Source organism: Punctularia strigosozonata (assembly GCF_000264995.1).
Source record: "Punctularia strigosozonata HHB-11173 SS5 unplaced genomic scaffold PUNSTscaffold_7, whole genome shotgun sequence".
In the NCBI taxonomy this organism is placed as follows: Eukaryota; Fungi; Basidiomycota; class Agaricomycetes; order Corticiales; family Punctulariaceae; genus Punctularia; species Punctularia strigosozonata.
The window spans coordinates 906,401-920,360 of record NW_006767439.1 but is presented as its reverse complement, the minus strand read 5'-3'; the positions used below and the strand labels follow the sequence as shown (position 1 = coordinate 920,360).

General features: G+C 55.8%; 4 protein-coding genes across 4 annotated transcripts; 2 read left to right on the top strand and 2 right to left on the bottom strand.

Moving 5' to 3' along the window:
• Nucleotides 1–49: 49 nt before the first annotated feature.
• PUNSTDRAFT_120791 (Nucleotidyltransferase) lies at nt 50–1,888 on the bottom strand. Its single transcript, XM_007384318.1, has 8 exons — nt 1,663–1,888; nt 1,490–1,603; nt 1,134–1,434; nt 989–1,081; nt 822–934; nt 736–756; nt 377–674; nt 50–266 (listed from the first exon to the last, which is right to left on the bottom strand). The coding sequence occupies exons 2-8, from the start codon at nt 1,530–1,532 to the stop codon at nt 158–160; spliced, it is 978 nt and encodes a 325-aa protein (XP_007384380.1). The 5' UTR covers nt 1,533–1,603; nt 1,663–1,888; the 3' UTR covers nt 50–157.
• Nucleotides 1,848–7,818, top strand: PUNSTDRAFT_52841 (DUF221-domain-containing protein). Its single transcript, XM_007384317.1, has 12 exons — nt 1,848–2,377; nt 2,438–3,288; nt 3,377–3,897; nt 3,955–5,069; nt 5,126–5,725; nt 5,784–6,808; nt 6,868–6,962; nt 7,011–7,173; nt 7,228–7,342; nt 7,404–7,500; nt 7,559–7,617; nt 7,675–7,818. Coding segments are annotated over exons 2-6 (2,937 nt in total). The 5' UTR covers nt 1,848–2,377; nt 2,438–3,286; the 3' UTR covers nt 6,483–6,808; nt 6,868–6,962; nt 7,011–7,173; nt 7,228–7,342; nt 7,404–7,500; nt 7,559–7,617; nt 7,675–7,818.
• Nucleotides 7,819–8,191: 373 nt separating this feature from the next.
• PUNSTDRAFT_52840 (uncharacterized protein) lies at nt 8,192–10,511 on the top strand. The gene is made up of 2 exons (XM_007384316.1): nt 8,192–10,025; nt 10,086–10,511. The coding sequence occupies exons 1-2, from the start codon at nt 8,232–8,234 to the stop codon at nt 10,131–10,133; spliced, it is 1,842 nt and encodes a 613-aa protein (XP_007384378.1). The 5' UTR covers nt 8,192–8,231; the 3' UTR covers nt 10,134–10,511.
• A 1,627-nt stretch (nt 10,512–12,138) lies between these two features.
• PUNSTDRAFT_120787 (uncharacterized protein) lies at nt 12,139–12,802 on the bottom strand. Its single transcript, XM_007384315.1, has one exon. It carries the CDS (start codon nt 12,709–12,711, stop codon nt 12,217–12,219), a length of 495 nt encoding a protein of 164 aa, XP_007384377.1. The 5' UTR covers nt 12,712–12,802; the 3' UTR covers nt 12,139–12,216.
• Nucleotides 12,803–13,960: the final 1,158 nt, after the last annotated feature.

Below are 13,960 nucleotides of genomic sequence, written 5' to 3'. Positions count from 1 at the left end.
CATGGGCGTAGTGTGATTCAGGACCGATGCACTGACGATATCTGGGTGAGGCAAACGAGCTAGCTGATACAAGGCTACGGATACAAAATATTTTCAACGATGTACAGGAAATTCCTCGTCAGTGTCCTAGCGCTACATTAACAACTCAAATCCGCCTTCACGCGTCGGCGTTCCTAAGGGTGGGGTCAATCCACGGAAGACCCATGATATCGAACACCTCCTTCTCCGTCTGAGCGTACATCATCTTCGAATCCCTCCTTCTAGTGCTGTGAAAATATGCATCAGCGCTCACTGGATACGGCACACAATGAAGGCAAGGCTTACATTCCCGAGCTATCGAACTTATACCCCCTGCGCATTGACAATAAGAACAAACCGTGTTAGAGATCTGGTCGCATCGAAAATGCCACAAGTAACTCGCTTTTCGTTCTTCGCCCACAACCTGAGGTCGCGCTCGAAGACCGTCGAACCCGTCCACCCCACCACTGCGGTCCAGTATATCTCCGGTTGCGCGAAGATGAGGTCTATCCGGCGTCGCAGCCTGTGTCCGTGCTTATCGACATGCGCGCGCGCGTAGGAGGAGCCCGGAGGGTGAACGAAGACGGTGAGTGCCTTCTCCAGGGAGTCCCAGTGGTGCGTGCGGAGGGCGTTGTGTTCCCGGAATGAGGATTGGTCTGAGCAGGAGAGAGAACGTGAGCGAGCGCCTCGTTGGATGACAATGGGTGCGAGACTCACGAATAACATGCGTGACGAGACCTAAGTGCAAAAAGTTGCATGAGCGACAAGCACCCCCTGACCAGATCAGTAAGATCGCCACTGACCGCGTTCAATCAGCCTCTTGACGAGCTTCTTGCAAAGGCCCTTTTCCTTTTCCTTGTCCGGATGGGTGAATACGATGTCGACGTCATTGCTCTCCGGCTTGCCTCGCCGGTATCTGCCACTATATCCATCAGCATCGATGTGCGCATACGTATTTATACTTGCTTACCCGCCAACGATTATCGACACGCACCCCTTCTCGACCTCCTCCAACTCGGCCGCCATCAGCCGACCGATCTCTTCCACCTCGTCTCTCGGTATCCTGATCCATCATTGAGCCATGTATCCGCTTCGGAGGCGCAGCAAGCACGCACTTGATCGCCAAATCCTCGCGATACCCTAGCGCGGCCCGGATCAAAGTCGTCCCGCCCTCGCCTCTGACATCCGCCTCCTCGATCACCACCGGCTTCACATCCTTCACGTCGTCGTCTGTTTTTGCGTCTCGTTGGGACGTAGCGGCGACCTGAGGGTCCTCCCACACCTCGTAGTATCGCTCGAGATGCTCCAAGGTACGCAACCCGCGCGCATACAGGCCGCGCGCGGTGTTGGGTCCGATACCGTATACGGACGAGAAGGCAGACAGTGACTGGAAGCGCTCATCGGCCTTGATCTTTTCTGTATGGACTAGTGATCAATTCCACGCTCAGATGACGCGCTCGAGACGATCTACCGGATTCAGAGATCGACCCGGTCTTCAGGAACTCATCGATCATACCCAATATCTTGGACCCAACGAAGGGTAGCTTGGCGACTTGCGACTTGGTCTTGATTTTGTATGGGTATGCTGCATAATATCCATCACTGAAGGCGGAGGAAAAGGAGGGAGGCGCATATAGGCGTTACCTTTTAGCACGGCGATAGCCCTTGCGTAGCTCAACGCGCTGCGCTCCTCGCCCTCGAGTTCGCGGCTCTTCTTGATGAGGGCGAACGCATCGACCAGTGATTGGTTGATGCATACGAGCGGAGAAGCGCGTAGGACGGCGTATCGCGCGTTGTGATCGAGCTTGGAGTAATCGGTGGTGTCAGGAGGAGACGGCGGGAGTAGATGCGGTGGGATGAATGTGGATCTGGCCAAGGACGAGGTTTTAGTGCAGGGAGTGTGGGTGAGCGCTTCTCTACCCTTTCCTTTGGAGCCAGACTTGGGTCTGGGGCTCGATAGGTAGGATTCCAGCGTCGTTTGGCCGGCTGTACTCGATGAAGGAAGCTTGGTATGACTCCGCGTGCGAGTTGCGATTGCGTCTTGCTTGGTCGTAGGGCTCATCGGTGGCGAAGGCAGCGCTCCCTCGGTCTCTTCTCGTTTCAACCCCGTCGACCCTTCGTTTGGAGGCGGAGACTGAGTTTTGCGGCATTTGCAATCCTCGTTCGCGCACGGCGTGTCCACCTCCACATCTTTCTCGAGCTTGATCGCGCTCGAGGAATCCGGTGGATTACAGTTGGGGCAGTTGGCGTCCGTCTCGGCGTGCAGGCACTCGAGCGCCGCGTACTCGCCGCAGTCCATGACGCGCCCGTTGGTGACAGAGTCGCGCAGCCATTGTGGAGTGACTATCGCCTTTTCGTGCTGCAAATGTGGATTCAGACTTACGTCGCGATTCCGACGGAAAGAGAGTAGAAGGCGTACAGCGAGTCCCCAGTCGATATGGCGCTCGAGCCTGCGTCGCATGTGCACGTTGGTCACCACAACGTCTGCCTCCTCCACCCTACTACACAGCTCCGCGCAGTGCTCCTCCGCAAGCCCGAATAGCTCGGCGGTCTCGTTCGCATCCAGCTTGGCCTGGACGATGTAGACCTTCACGCGACCAAGCGGCTGGGGGTTGTGTTTCAACCGCTTCGGCGGGCTTCGCTCCTCATAGTCTGACTCTGGGTCGGTTTCCGAGTCAGACTCGGGCTTGTCTCGTTTGAACGGCATCGCGTCGGGCGCGCAGGGAAAGACGTCGGAGCGCCCATCGCCGCCAAAGCGGGCGTCGCGGTCGTCGCGGGGATGGCACCGTGACGTCGGTGGCGGAAGATCCCGAGAGGATTCCCACGCGTTAATGTTGTCTATCGGTGCCTTGGCTCGGTCGCCTGGCCTTCGTCAGTTCGCTCCCCTGTTCCCGACCACCCTCACGACGCGACCTGGCTCTTTTCACGACGCCAAGCGGGCATACTATCCACACCCTCGCCTTACTGGCTTGCTAACGACGGCCGAGTGAAGGTCCTCCGGGCATCTTGGGGGCCGGGTGATAACAACGGAAAATAGCTGTTCTCCGTCAACACTCAGTACAGGCCCAACAGCACAGCCAATCGCGACGTTTAGCGCTGCTGCAGGATTTTTTTTCTCTGAGGGGACGTTCGCCTGTGATCACAGCAAGATATCTCGTATACGAACACCGTCGCGAAGATCACCAGCACTTGATACCCGACAGGCCCTATCCGACGACATCTTCACTTCGTTCTTCCTTTCCTAGCTTGACAGATACCCCCCTCCAAAATGTGAGTTTCTGCTGTACAGCTTACCGACATACCTCATTCATCCCTGGTCTCCCTCAATAACGAACTGATGAACCTTCCTTACCCCCAGGTCGGACCTCTCAGGCGCCACCACCAAGTCCACCTCCTCCTTCGTGACCTCCATTATTTTCAATTCCATCGTCTTCGGCGGCGAACTCGCCGCTTTCACCCTCTTCCGGCCCTACTTTCACCTCATCTACGAGCCCCGGGCTTACTCACCCGTCTCCTCCAAACGCGTCGACCCGCTCACGCCCTCAGCCCCCATCGCCTCGCTCGCCGACTGGCGCGGCAACCTCAACAATTGGAAGGCGAACTGGCTTAAATGGCCCATCAGGCTGTGGGGGGCGGACTACACGCGCATCAAGGGCGTGAACGGCATGGACGCCTACATGTTCGTCCGCTTCCTCCGGATGCTGATCCGCATGTGGCTTCCGATATGGCTGCTGAGCTGGATCGTGCTACTCCCCGTGACGAGTGTAAACACCAACGTCTCCGGCCACGATGGACTGGATATTTTCATCTTCGGCAACGTCAGCCCTGAGAAGCAAGTGCGATACTGGGCCCACCTTATCATGGCTTGGGCATTTACATGTATGTTCCTCGTCCACGCAACGGTGATGGACAACGTCTAACAACTCCTAACACCAGTCTGGATGTGGTGGAACATCCGATATGAGATGCGACACTTCGTGTCGTCCCGTCAGCATCACCTCATTGAGCCCTCCCACTCCTCATCCGCGCAAGCCAACACCGTCCTGATCACCGGTATCCCGAAGAAGTACCTCACCGAATCAGCACTCTCCCAGCTGTACTCCGTTCTCCCAGGTGGAGTGCAGAAGGTGTGGCTCAACCGCGACCTCAAGGACATGCCGCAGCTGTACGACGATCAAGTGGCCGCTTGTAAGGTGCTGGAAAGCGCCGAGACGTCGCTGATCAAGACCGCCGTGAAGCGGCAGGCGAAGGAGGCGAAGGAGGCCGCCAAGAAGAAAGGGACCGCGCCCGGCCGCGTATCAGAAGACGCGCACCCGCTCACCAAAGCGCACCACACCCACACGAACGTCGATCTGGCCGAGAAGCTCGTCCCGCGCGCAGACCGGCCCACTCACCGGCTCAAAGCGAAGGGTTTCGAGTGGCTTCCCTTCAGCCTCCCCTTCATGGGCGAGAAGGTGGACAGCATCGACTGGGCGCGGCAGGAACTCGCGCGGACGAGCATGGGCCTCAAGCGTGCCCGGCGCGACTACCGCGCAGACGTGCAGTCCGCCGACGACTCGACGAACGACACCTACCCGCCGCTCAACTCCGCCTTCGTCCTCTTCAACAAGCAGATCGCGGCCCACCTCGCCGCGCAGAGCCTTGCGCACCACGAGCCGTACCGGATGGCGAACAAATACACTGAAGTCGCGCCCGCGGACGTGATCTGGTCTAACCTCGGGCTGAACCCGTACGAGCAGCGCCTCCGCTGGCTCATCTCCTTCGGCTGCACGGTCGGGCTCGTGATCTTGTGGGCGTTCCCCGTCGCGTTCGTCGGCGCGCTGTCTAACATCCATTCCCTCGCGACGACGTATTCGTGGTTGGCTTGGCTCGACGATCTCGGACCCACTGTGATCGGTATCATTCAGGGTATCCTGCCCTCCGTGTTGCTAGCAGTGCTGATGATGCTCTTGCCCATCGTGCTGAGGCTGCTTGCACGTTTTGAGGGGATCCCTACACGGAGCGGACTCGAGCTGAGCCTCATGAACCGCTATTTCGGATTCCAGGTCATCGTAAGCTGCTGCACGCCCCTATCGTACTTATCGAGGTGCTGACCACGAAAATGCAGCACTCTTTCTTGATTGTAACGCTCTCGTCCGGTCTCATTGCCGCCTTGCCGGACCTGATCAAGAGCCCCGAGTCTATCCCGACGCTGCTCGCTCAGAAGCTCCCTCAGGCGTCTACCTTCTTCCTGACCTACACTATCCTCCAAGGTCTCTCGGGAACGGCCGGTGGATTCTTGCAAGTCGTGACCCTCGTGCTTTACTACGTCAAGCTCTTCCTCCTCGGCTCGACGCCTCGCTCCGTGTTCAAGATCAAGTACGGCGCGCGCACCACTAACCTCGGGACCACCTTCCCCGGTGTCACCCTGCTCATGGTCATCGCCACCGCCTACATGGTCATCTCGCCTATCATCAACGGCCTCGCGTGGGCATCCTTTGCGCTTTTCTATTTCTTGTACAAGTACTTGTTCTTGTGGGTGAACCGCACCCCGAAGAGCAGCGATACGGGCGGCCTGTTCTTCCCCAAGGCTATCCAGCACATGTTCGTAGGCATGTATCTGCAGCACGTCTGCTTGGCAGCGCTGTTCTTCCTCGCGCGTAACGAGAAGAATAAGGCAAGCTCGATCCCGCAGGGTGCATTGATGATCGTTTTGATCGGGTTGACGGTTGGTGGTCTCTTGTGAATTTCACGTTCGGACGCCTCGCTCATGCGACTACGTGCAGTTCATATTCCATATGATGATCAACAACTCGTATGGACCTCTGATCCACGACCTGCCCCTTACGCTCGCCGACAAGACGCACGGCCTTCGTCAAGATTCCCAGGCGCACGAGGCCAAAACCACCAGCAGCCCTGATCCCGACGCAGAAGACGCGCCCCGGCGCCGGCGCCGCTCCCGGCCGCTTTCGCGAATGCTCGACCTCGTGGAACCCGAGCGCGCCGGGTCATCCGCCCAGGACGTCGAGGGCAACCCGGGCAAGGCGAAAGCGTTCCCAGCCGAACAGCCGAACGAAGCCGAGATGGTCTACCCGCCGAGCCCGCCCACGTCGAACGAGCCCTCGACGCCGGGCCTCAAGCGCCGCAAGAGCGGCGGCTCCGTCGCGTCCGCGTCGACCGGGCACACGATGGACAGCCAAGGCACGTCTTCATCCGTGCGCGAAGAGTTCGCCGCGGCCGAGCAAGGCGGAGAAGGCGAGGAGGACGAGGACGTCGGCCCGACGGATTTCAACCACCCCGCGACCGCCGCCGAGCCGCCGGTGATCTGGATACCGAAGGATGATCTGGGTCTCGGAGACTACGAGGCGGCGGCGTCGAAGAAGCGCGGAATCGAAGCGACGACGGAGGGTGCGCATATGGATTCGAAGGGACACGTCGAGATCTCCACCGCCCCGCCAGACGATCGCGAGTTGAACGAGTCGTGAGTAGATGAGAGATGAGAGAGTGCAGAAGCATATACCAGGATGTGGACTATCTAAAGTCAACATTTCGATTCTATTATGATCTCATTAATCCTGATAAACGCGAATCGATGTTCTAATAGCTGTTTGTATCCGTATCCGATAAGAGATGCAGTGCGCGGCGATTACTTGACATTAGCAAATATATCTAGTGTCCCAACGATTGACCAATGAAGTCCATGGATAATGTTGTTAAAGGGAAAGAGGAGAATATCATACGAGAATGACCGCTAGTAATAAAGCGCAAAGGATGACGATTAGGATTGCTATACACCACCCCGATTTCGTTTCTGTACGGCGGAGCGTGTCAGCTTCGACGACATGGGCAAGGTTCAGTGAAGCTGCTTACCTTCGGTATCACGGATAAACTTGCGCATTCGGCGCATAGCATCGCTAAGCTTGGTATCTGCCCGGTCGACACCCTGTTCAAGGTCATCGAGCAACCTACCAGCGACGTTGAATGGTATCTTCAAACTCTTGGCTGCAACTTACTCGTTATGCTCGTGAACCTCTTGCCCGATCAGACCTGCTTGTTGCGCGAGAGTATGGAGCGTGCCGGAGATGGTGGTCATGGTCTCGTCCTGCTGGCGAATCATCATCTGCTGCTCTTCGCGCGACCATGCGGCTTGATCATCCTCTTCTTCTTGTGGGGTATCTGAGGCGTACTTTTAGGACGCTGCGATATGTCGTACGCATGGCACCTGCGTACCGGTGTGTTGAGTCCCCGCTGAGTACGCTGGAGGGGGAGTTCTTGACCTAGCACCGCTTTTCACCGCGGATGAGGAAGACGAGTTGAACTCGGATTCGACTTCTGCTCTCATATTCTGCCCTTCCCGGCATATGTGAGCAAGGGCGAATGGGACCGTAGACAACAGGAGCACGCACCTCAATCTCCCGCTGCACTCTCGATACATACTTCCGGCGTTCGATGACTTCGGTCTCCTCGAGCCCAAACATACGCGCTCCAGTCTCTTCTACTATCCTAAACGTACGTCAATTGGCGCTACCCACATCAGCGAAGCTAGCGGGTGCATGCTCACTTCACACTCTCCTCGAGGTCTTCAAGGTCGGCCTCCAACGCAGATATCGTTGCTTTCAACTACGAAACAAGTCAGAGTCGGTCGTACAGTTATTGCTAGCGTTCATGACAGCATACCTCATTGCGCGCCCAGCCAAGTTCCTCGCTATCCTCTCGCGCGGTGCTGCGTATGCGTCTGTAGGACGAGCGCAGCGTCTCTGCTGTTTGAAGTGAAGACTGTATTTCTTGTTGTACAGCATGATAAGGGTCAGTCGACATGATGGTTGGTGGGTTTGTAAAAGGAGTGGAGTAGACGTTGGGTTACAGGATGAAGTGAGTGGTAAAGACGCGAAGGCCGCGGCGCGGTAGCGTCTTGACCACTACGGCGACAACGGCCGACTTATTACTATAGGGCCTGCATGGCAGCGCTTCTAAGCCATGCATGGCCCACTATACTCCGCGCAAGACTTCCTACCGAACTCCTAGTCTTGTCGGCAGCAACATGGAGGCAGTCGCACAGATACCTCAGCTCGGTCGTCGACTTCTCTGCAGAAACGCCTGCCATGGCTGCCTTCCGGAAACTTCCCTACCCGGACACTCCTTTAGATGGTTCAATATTTGAAGAAGTCTCAGATGACTACGGGCAGGAAACCGTCAAGAATGTCGTTTCCGGTTTGGAGCCTGGTGTAGCGGAGATGCCGGCTCCGTCTGTGCGCCAAGCGAGCGTGCTCGCAAGGCTCGTCCGAGAAGAGAGCTGGGAGGATGCAGAACATATCAGGAAGGAGATGCTCGAGTCAGGGATGCATATTGAGCTCGACGCTGTATACGCGAAAGCCGCCATTCACGCCCTCTGTGATCCTGCAGTTCCCAACCACAGACGCGCGGAGGCGTTCGCAACATGGTTCGCCCTCATACCTTTGGCGAAGGACAGTGAACTCGGCATTGTTGTAGCCATCCGTCGCGTCCTATTTTATGACCCATCGTTTTCGCAAGTCGATCTGGACGTGGTCATGCGATTCGCTCTCATCTCCGCCTCCAAAGGATACGCCGGCGTAGCAGCACCTAGTGTCATCCCCTTCGTGTTCCGCTTCGCCCATCCTTCGGTCAGCTCTGGTTTTCTCTTCGATTTCATTCGCGAGGAAGAGGGGTATGTCACACGATACATTCGGGGACGCGTCGAAATACCCTCTCTTGTCGTGAAGTCAAAACACCGGAAACTCAAGAATTGGTACTCCATGGCCATACGCGCTCACTCCCTTGCGGGGCGGCCTGTCGATGCAAAAGCTCTCCTGGATCGAGCGGAGGCACGGAATATCAAGCTAGCGCAATTCGCCTCCATGCTCCTCGCCAGCGACCCCAAAAGAGGCCTCCCGGACGGACCGCCGCTGCCGGAGCCAACAACACCCTACGCATCTATGCATCCGATGGGAGCTGCTATCATGCAGATGCGCATCGCCCTAACATCTTCGATACCTCCTCTTCCCTCAGCCATCGCAGACTTTTTGCATGAATACAGCGAATTATCGGGCCGCCCTCGCCCCTTGCGCAAGTTACGCGACCTTGCCCACCGCACCTCCATCTCCGCGTTCTCCAATTGGGTGCTCGGCGAGATGCTGTATCATAAGCGACGGGGCGAGCACCACCTCGTTCTCGTCACCTTCAAGAACAGCTGTGCTCCTACTGTTGGAGCGCCACCGGGGTACCAGCAGCTGCTGAACAAAGTGCTGGCGGACATATGCTCTAGGGATGGCATTGATGAACTCAAGGTGACAGGCGCTGCGCTCTCGACCTGGATTCGGCATGTGACAGCGTTGTGGCCTACATCGGGCCATACGGCGCTGGTTTGGCAGTCATGCGTCGCCCTAATACCTCGCGGAGATCTTGATCGCGTATACCAGCTATATAAGGAGCTTTTAGAGGCCATCGGAGCTGCGCGTGCCGGCGAAGCGGTTGCCCCCTCCCTGGAGTCGGAACCGCTACCTACGCCGATGCATATTCCTCCCTCCCATACCTTCGACGCAGCATTCTTCCTGCCTTTCATCGTTCGATTTAGCCTTATGCGACCTCACGTAGCTGCTCGTATCATCACAAACATGATCCAGATGGAGATCGAAGTCACCTCGCAATGTTGGACGGCCCTCGCGACCGGTTACGCAAGGAGGGGCGAATCGTCGCACGCACTCAAATTGTTGGCGTGGCTGGAGGACAACGCCACGCGCCAGCATGCTACCTCTTCAAACGGAGATGGCAAAAACACATCTGCAGGAGAGGATACTCCTCCAGTCGCAACGCTTGTCACATACACCGGGATTCTGCAAGCACTCGCTTCTGCTGCTTACCGAGCGACAGATAAGGCGTCCCTGCTAGCAGCGGCGATCAATGTCCGAGATCGTCTTTTACAAGGCTTCGGCTATGTGCCCGGCACCAATCGTAAAACAGACGCAGCCTTAAAGGCGTTGAGGACGCTACAGTATACACCGCTCAATGAGGTATGTGATCGATCCGTACTGTCGGAGAACTACTTTCATCGCTGACAAAACTCGCGATAGCGTCGGCGCACGGGTTCTCTGAGATTCCGACCCCATGACCATCGGTAGCGACGGCCTCGATGCATGGAAACGAAGTATTCCTTCTAGCACTACCACGGTGTCGCATCTCGCTCTCGGTGTCAAAGCTCCATCAACCATACGAGGCCATAAATTGACCGACTGGGACGAAATCCCAAATGCGAGAGGATTCGCTGCCTCCCGAATGTGAAGGCCGATTTCGTGCATATCATGCCAACCATCAACACAGGCTATGCACTACGGTATGTCGAGCTACAACACGGAGTAGTCACGCCTGACGGGGCGGTATACATGCCACCAGGGCGGGTACATACAAGGCAAACATGACTTGCATGTTGATACAACCACAAGTAGTTACTCGGCTACGTACACGCTGTAGAGGAGCACGAGTGAAAGGAATCAGCTACGACAACCGAAATAACTCCTTCCCCCTACGGGGGGAGTCGGAATAAACCTTTGATTTCTCGGTCATTGTGTTCGGCACCCCAGATTATCCTTACTTTTTTTGTGAAGAACGTCTATGGGGACCGTGGTCATCGTCATCCTCAATATCATCTCTCAGCTGAGTATACTGAGAGATTCTCGCCTCTTGGTTGTATTTTCCTTGTAGTTGTTACCGCATAGTATGGTATTTAGAGCTATGGGCTAGTCCAGAATCAACTGTATAGCGTCTGTACACAGTTTCTATCGAGTGACGGTCGGATGACTGTCAGTGTTTCCAGCCCCGACGCACGCAAGGAGTCAACTACATACATAAGACCAGAAAGGTGCTGGCAATCGCTCTTGATCACTCAGCGTCAAAGCCCGATCCTCATAATGTGGTAGGTGGATCTACCGTCCTTGGGACGCAACATTCTACTTCGAGAGAAACTGTTGCCTCAGTGCGCTGCCTCCCACGGTACGATTAGTCAGTGTCCTGAACTCTCCCTTTACTTCCCGCCGATGGACGATCTCCTCTACGTTGACCTTTGCAACCACGGAACCTTTGAGCTCACTCGCGATCCTCGATGTCCATGCCCTGACCCAACCGAGCGAGGCGGACGTCTAGAATCTCTCCAGGCAATCAAGGGATTCAACGACGACGTGGTATATCGCGCTACCTGGACTGACCGCACGCATTCTGAAGAGGACCCTTCGTCCCATGTCGACGTCGTACTGAAGCTCCACTTCTGCGTGAACAGCCCACCGAACGAGCTGGAGCACGAGGCTGCAATGTACCATCATGCACGCGCCAATCAGGGATCTGTTATTCCTTGGTGCTATGGATTGTTCCGCGGATCACCCAAGAATGCACCAGAAGATGAGATATTAGTCCTTCTGCTCGAATACTGCGGGGAGCCTCTAACGAACGCCAAGAACGAGCTCATCAGCTTCTTGAATCTCGACCGTGATAAACAGTAAGCTCCTCCTCACAGACGCTCGGCGATTGTCTCATTCCCATTACCAGGCGGCTGATGGTGCGGCAAACATTGGCTCTGCACCACATAGGGAAAATCCAGCACAACGACCTGTATCCGAGGAACGTTGTGTGGACTGAAGATGGCGAGCCTGTCATTGTGGACCTCGCGCACGCTAGCGAGCACGAGTGCCAGCGGCGCATGGATGCCGTGGAGAATACAGCGTGCCCCAGCATCCTTGATTTCGGATGCAACGAGCTGTACGACATATGCCTGGAATGCCGAGTTTGGTTACCGGGTGCGTCCCTTTGCTCGTTTGCATACGTGTCTCACTAACCGTCATGCTGCAGTCGAAATGCACTTTGCTGGTGAAGTCATTTGGGCCCATACCATCCATACGATGGATGACATTCTGGAGCCCATCAAGAAGACGGGCAGGAGAATCACTCCGCAGCGCATGAAGGAAGCCCAACAAATCCTTGAGGCAATCCAGTTTCGGCGTAAATACTATCCAGATAGTTTGCAGCGTTCGCATAGGTCGCAGGGCGGCGGCTCGCAGCAGCCTGTCACATAATATTCCTGCCGTTTCCTCTTATGAGTTTATTTTGTCTGCGCGATATGTAGTGTGTTTCGTGTGGCGCATGCGAGTGAATTGAAACACACGATCGTAACATGTTACGCATACACAGAACTCCAAAGGAGTAGTACTGAAAAATTCAATCACGACGACTGAGAGTAGTCTGAATCGAGTTGCACGGATGAATAGACACCCGAGCGCCACGAAGTGCACTAAAGGACCCGTGAACCTTGCGCTTCGCCGCATTCCCTCGTCTGCAGGTCAAGTGTACCCCACCATAGGACGAAAGCGACCTCATCAAATGGGGGGATGGAACCGTGGACGTCATTCGGATGAAATGCTGGGGGGCTAAAACCATCCGGCGCACACACCGAAAGCACCACCGTTTGCACGATAGGAAAGGGGATGAAAGACGCATCGGTTGAACACGGGCCCAAGTTCCCGCAACGTGTCCCAAAGCTACAGCCGGGTCTCCCTCAGTGCGAAGTATGCAGGATGCGTTCATGACCCATATTGCAATACTGCATACACGTCTTCGGGTGCGAAGAACAATCGATCGTCCCCGGCTGGCTGTATTTCTGGTGCGTTGCTTGGCCGGATTACGGCAGACCCAGCTGGAGTCGATCGGAGGCATGATCCTAGGGGTTGGGAGCAGCAAACTCAGACCTTAGCCCACTCGCGAGAGAGATGTGGAAGCATCTGTGCGAAGCGAGTATCGCGGCTTTCGGTCGTCGTGGAGGTGAGGAAAATAAGAAGTGTTACGCGAGTGAGTATATGGGGGACTGTGGCACGTGGCAAGCTTGTTTGCATCTGCTTGCCCCGCCGCGAGTGCAAGCATCGTTCACCAAATTGGTGACGCTGAATCCCAACTTTCTTGCATCTGTCGGCTTGAAGACTCCCTGCGAGCGTACCTGGGATAGCGACAAACCTCGAGAGCGCTTGGATATCTCGAAAGCTCATGTCCATCTTGTGGTCCACGACACTGCACTAGCACACAATGTGCTCCGCGGATTATAGTTCTCACCAAACGGGGGCGCACACGGGAACGTCGCCGAAGATATCAATTCATTGGAATGCGGCGGGAACATATCCCGGATCTTCTATTTTTGTCACATAAGCTGGAGACGCTCCGTTTTCCCAATTGATCGATTGTAATTTTCTCTGACACTGCGGTTTAGGCTTGGCCTGCGATACAGTATCTGGTGCGATAGTTTATACTTTCGCGGAAAGCTCCGTGCGACAGCGGATCCCGCGTACGGCATTCTTTCCGCCAAAATCCTGGCTCCAATGGTCTTCTCGATTGCATGGGTTATCGAAGATCCGGTGAAGTCATCATAAGTGCGCTCTTCTCAACGCTTTGATTATAAATGTACTAGGTTACAGCATCCTGGCCTCCTCCATCAGGTTTTACATGCACCCAAATTGAACCCTATACCCCCGGATAGGTCTCATGCAGGGCTCACGGTCAAATGTCTCAAACGTCTCAAAGGTGGGGGATGTTGCAGCGCCGACACTTCAGCGCTTAGCGCAATGGGCGACATTCTTAGGCTGCCGCGGGTGTTTGTATGGTCTTCGAAGTGGAACCCTGCTAATCGCCCCTCACAACGTCCACGTGACAAGACTTTGCGAAGACCGCGTCCCCGGTTCGTGGTGCGGATCGTCATGTACTCGTCGTTCTCCAGGTTCCCCGGTTACCTTTATGGGACACCCCCCCCCCCCCCGCCGCGCTTTGGGGTGTCCGTTCATATGCGCTCTTGCAAAGCACTTAGACACTCATCTGCGCAGCGCAAGGCTTAGTATTGGATTTTTTTGCAAGTAAACATGACGTATGAACGATTTAAGTTTTCTAATAGCCCAATCGTAGAGGAAACACATGTGCTGAG

What these genes read in the sequence shown, in the direction of transcription:
- PUNSTDRAFT_120791 (XM_007384318.1), bottom strand. Translation starts at nt 1,532, where the DNA reads ATGATCGATGAGTTCCTGAAGACCGGGTCGATCTCTGAATCCG. An exon ending in CGGGTCGATCTCTGAATCCG is followed by an intron (nt 1,435 to 1,489) that starts GTAGATCGTCTC and finishes TAGTCCATACAG; the next exon opens with AAAAGATCAAGGCCGATGAG. An exon ending in GTGTCGATAATCGTTGGCGG is followed by an intron (nt 935 to 988) that starts GTAAGCAAGTAT and finishes ATATAGTGGCAG; the next exon opens with ATACCGGCGAGGCAAGCCGG.
- PUNSTDRAFT_52841 (XM_007384317.1), top strand. An exon ending in ATTTCGGATTCCAGGTCATC is followed by an intron (nt 5,070 to 5,125) that starts GTAAGCTGCTGC and finishes ACGAAAATGCAG; the next exon opens with CACTCTTTCTTGATTGTAAC. An exon ending in TCGTTTTGATCGGGTTGACG is followed by an intron (nt 5,726 to 5,783) that starts GTTGGTGGTCTC and finishes GACTACGTGCAG; the next exon opens with TTCATATTCCATATGATGAT.
- PUNSTDRAFT_52840 (XM_007384316.1), top strand. Translation starts at nt 8,232, where the DNA reads ATGCCGGCTCCGTCTGTGCGCCAAGCGAGCGTGCTCGCAAGGCTCGTC. An exon ending in AGTATACACCGCTCAATGAG is followed by an intron (nt 10,026 to 10,085) that starts GTATGTGATCGA and finishes AACTCGCGATAG; the next exon opens with CGTCGGCGCACGGGTTCTCT.
- PUNSTDRAFT_120787 (XM_007384315.1), bottom strand. Translation starts at nt 12,711, where the DNA reads ATGCCTCCGATCGACTCCAGCTGGGTCTGCCGTAATCCGGCCAAGCAA.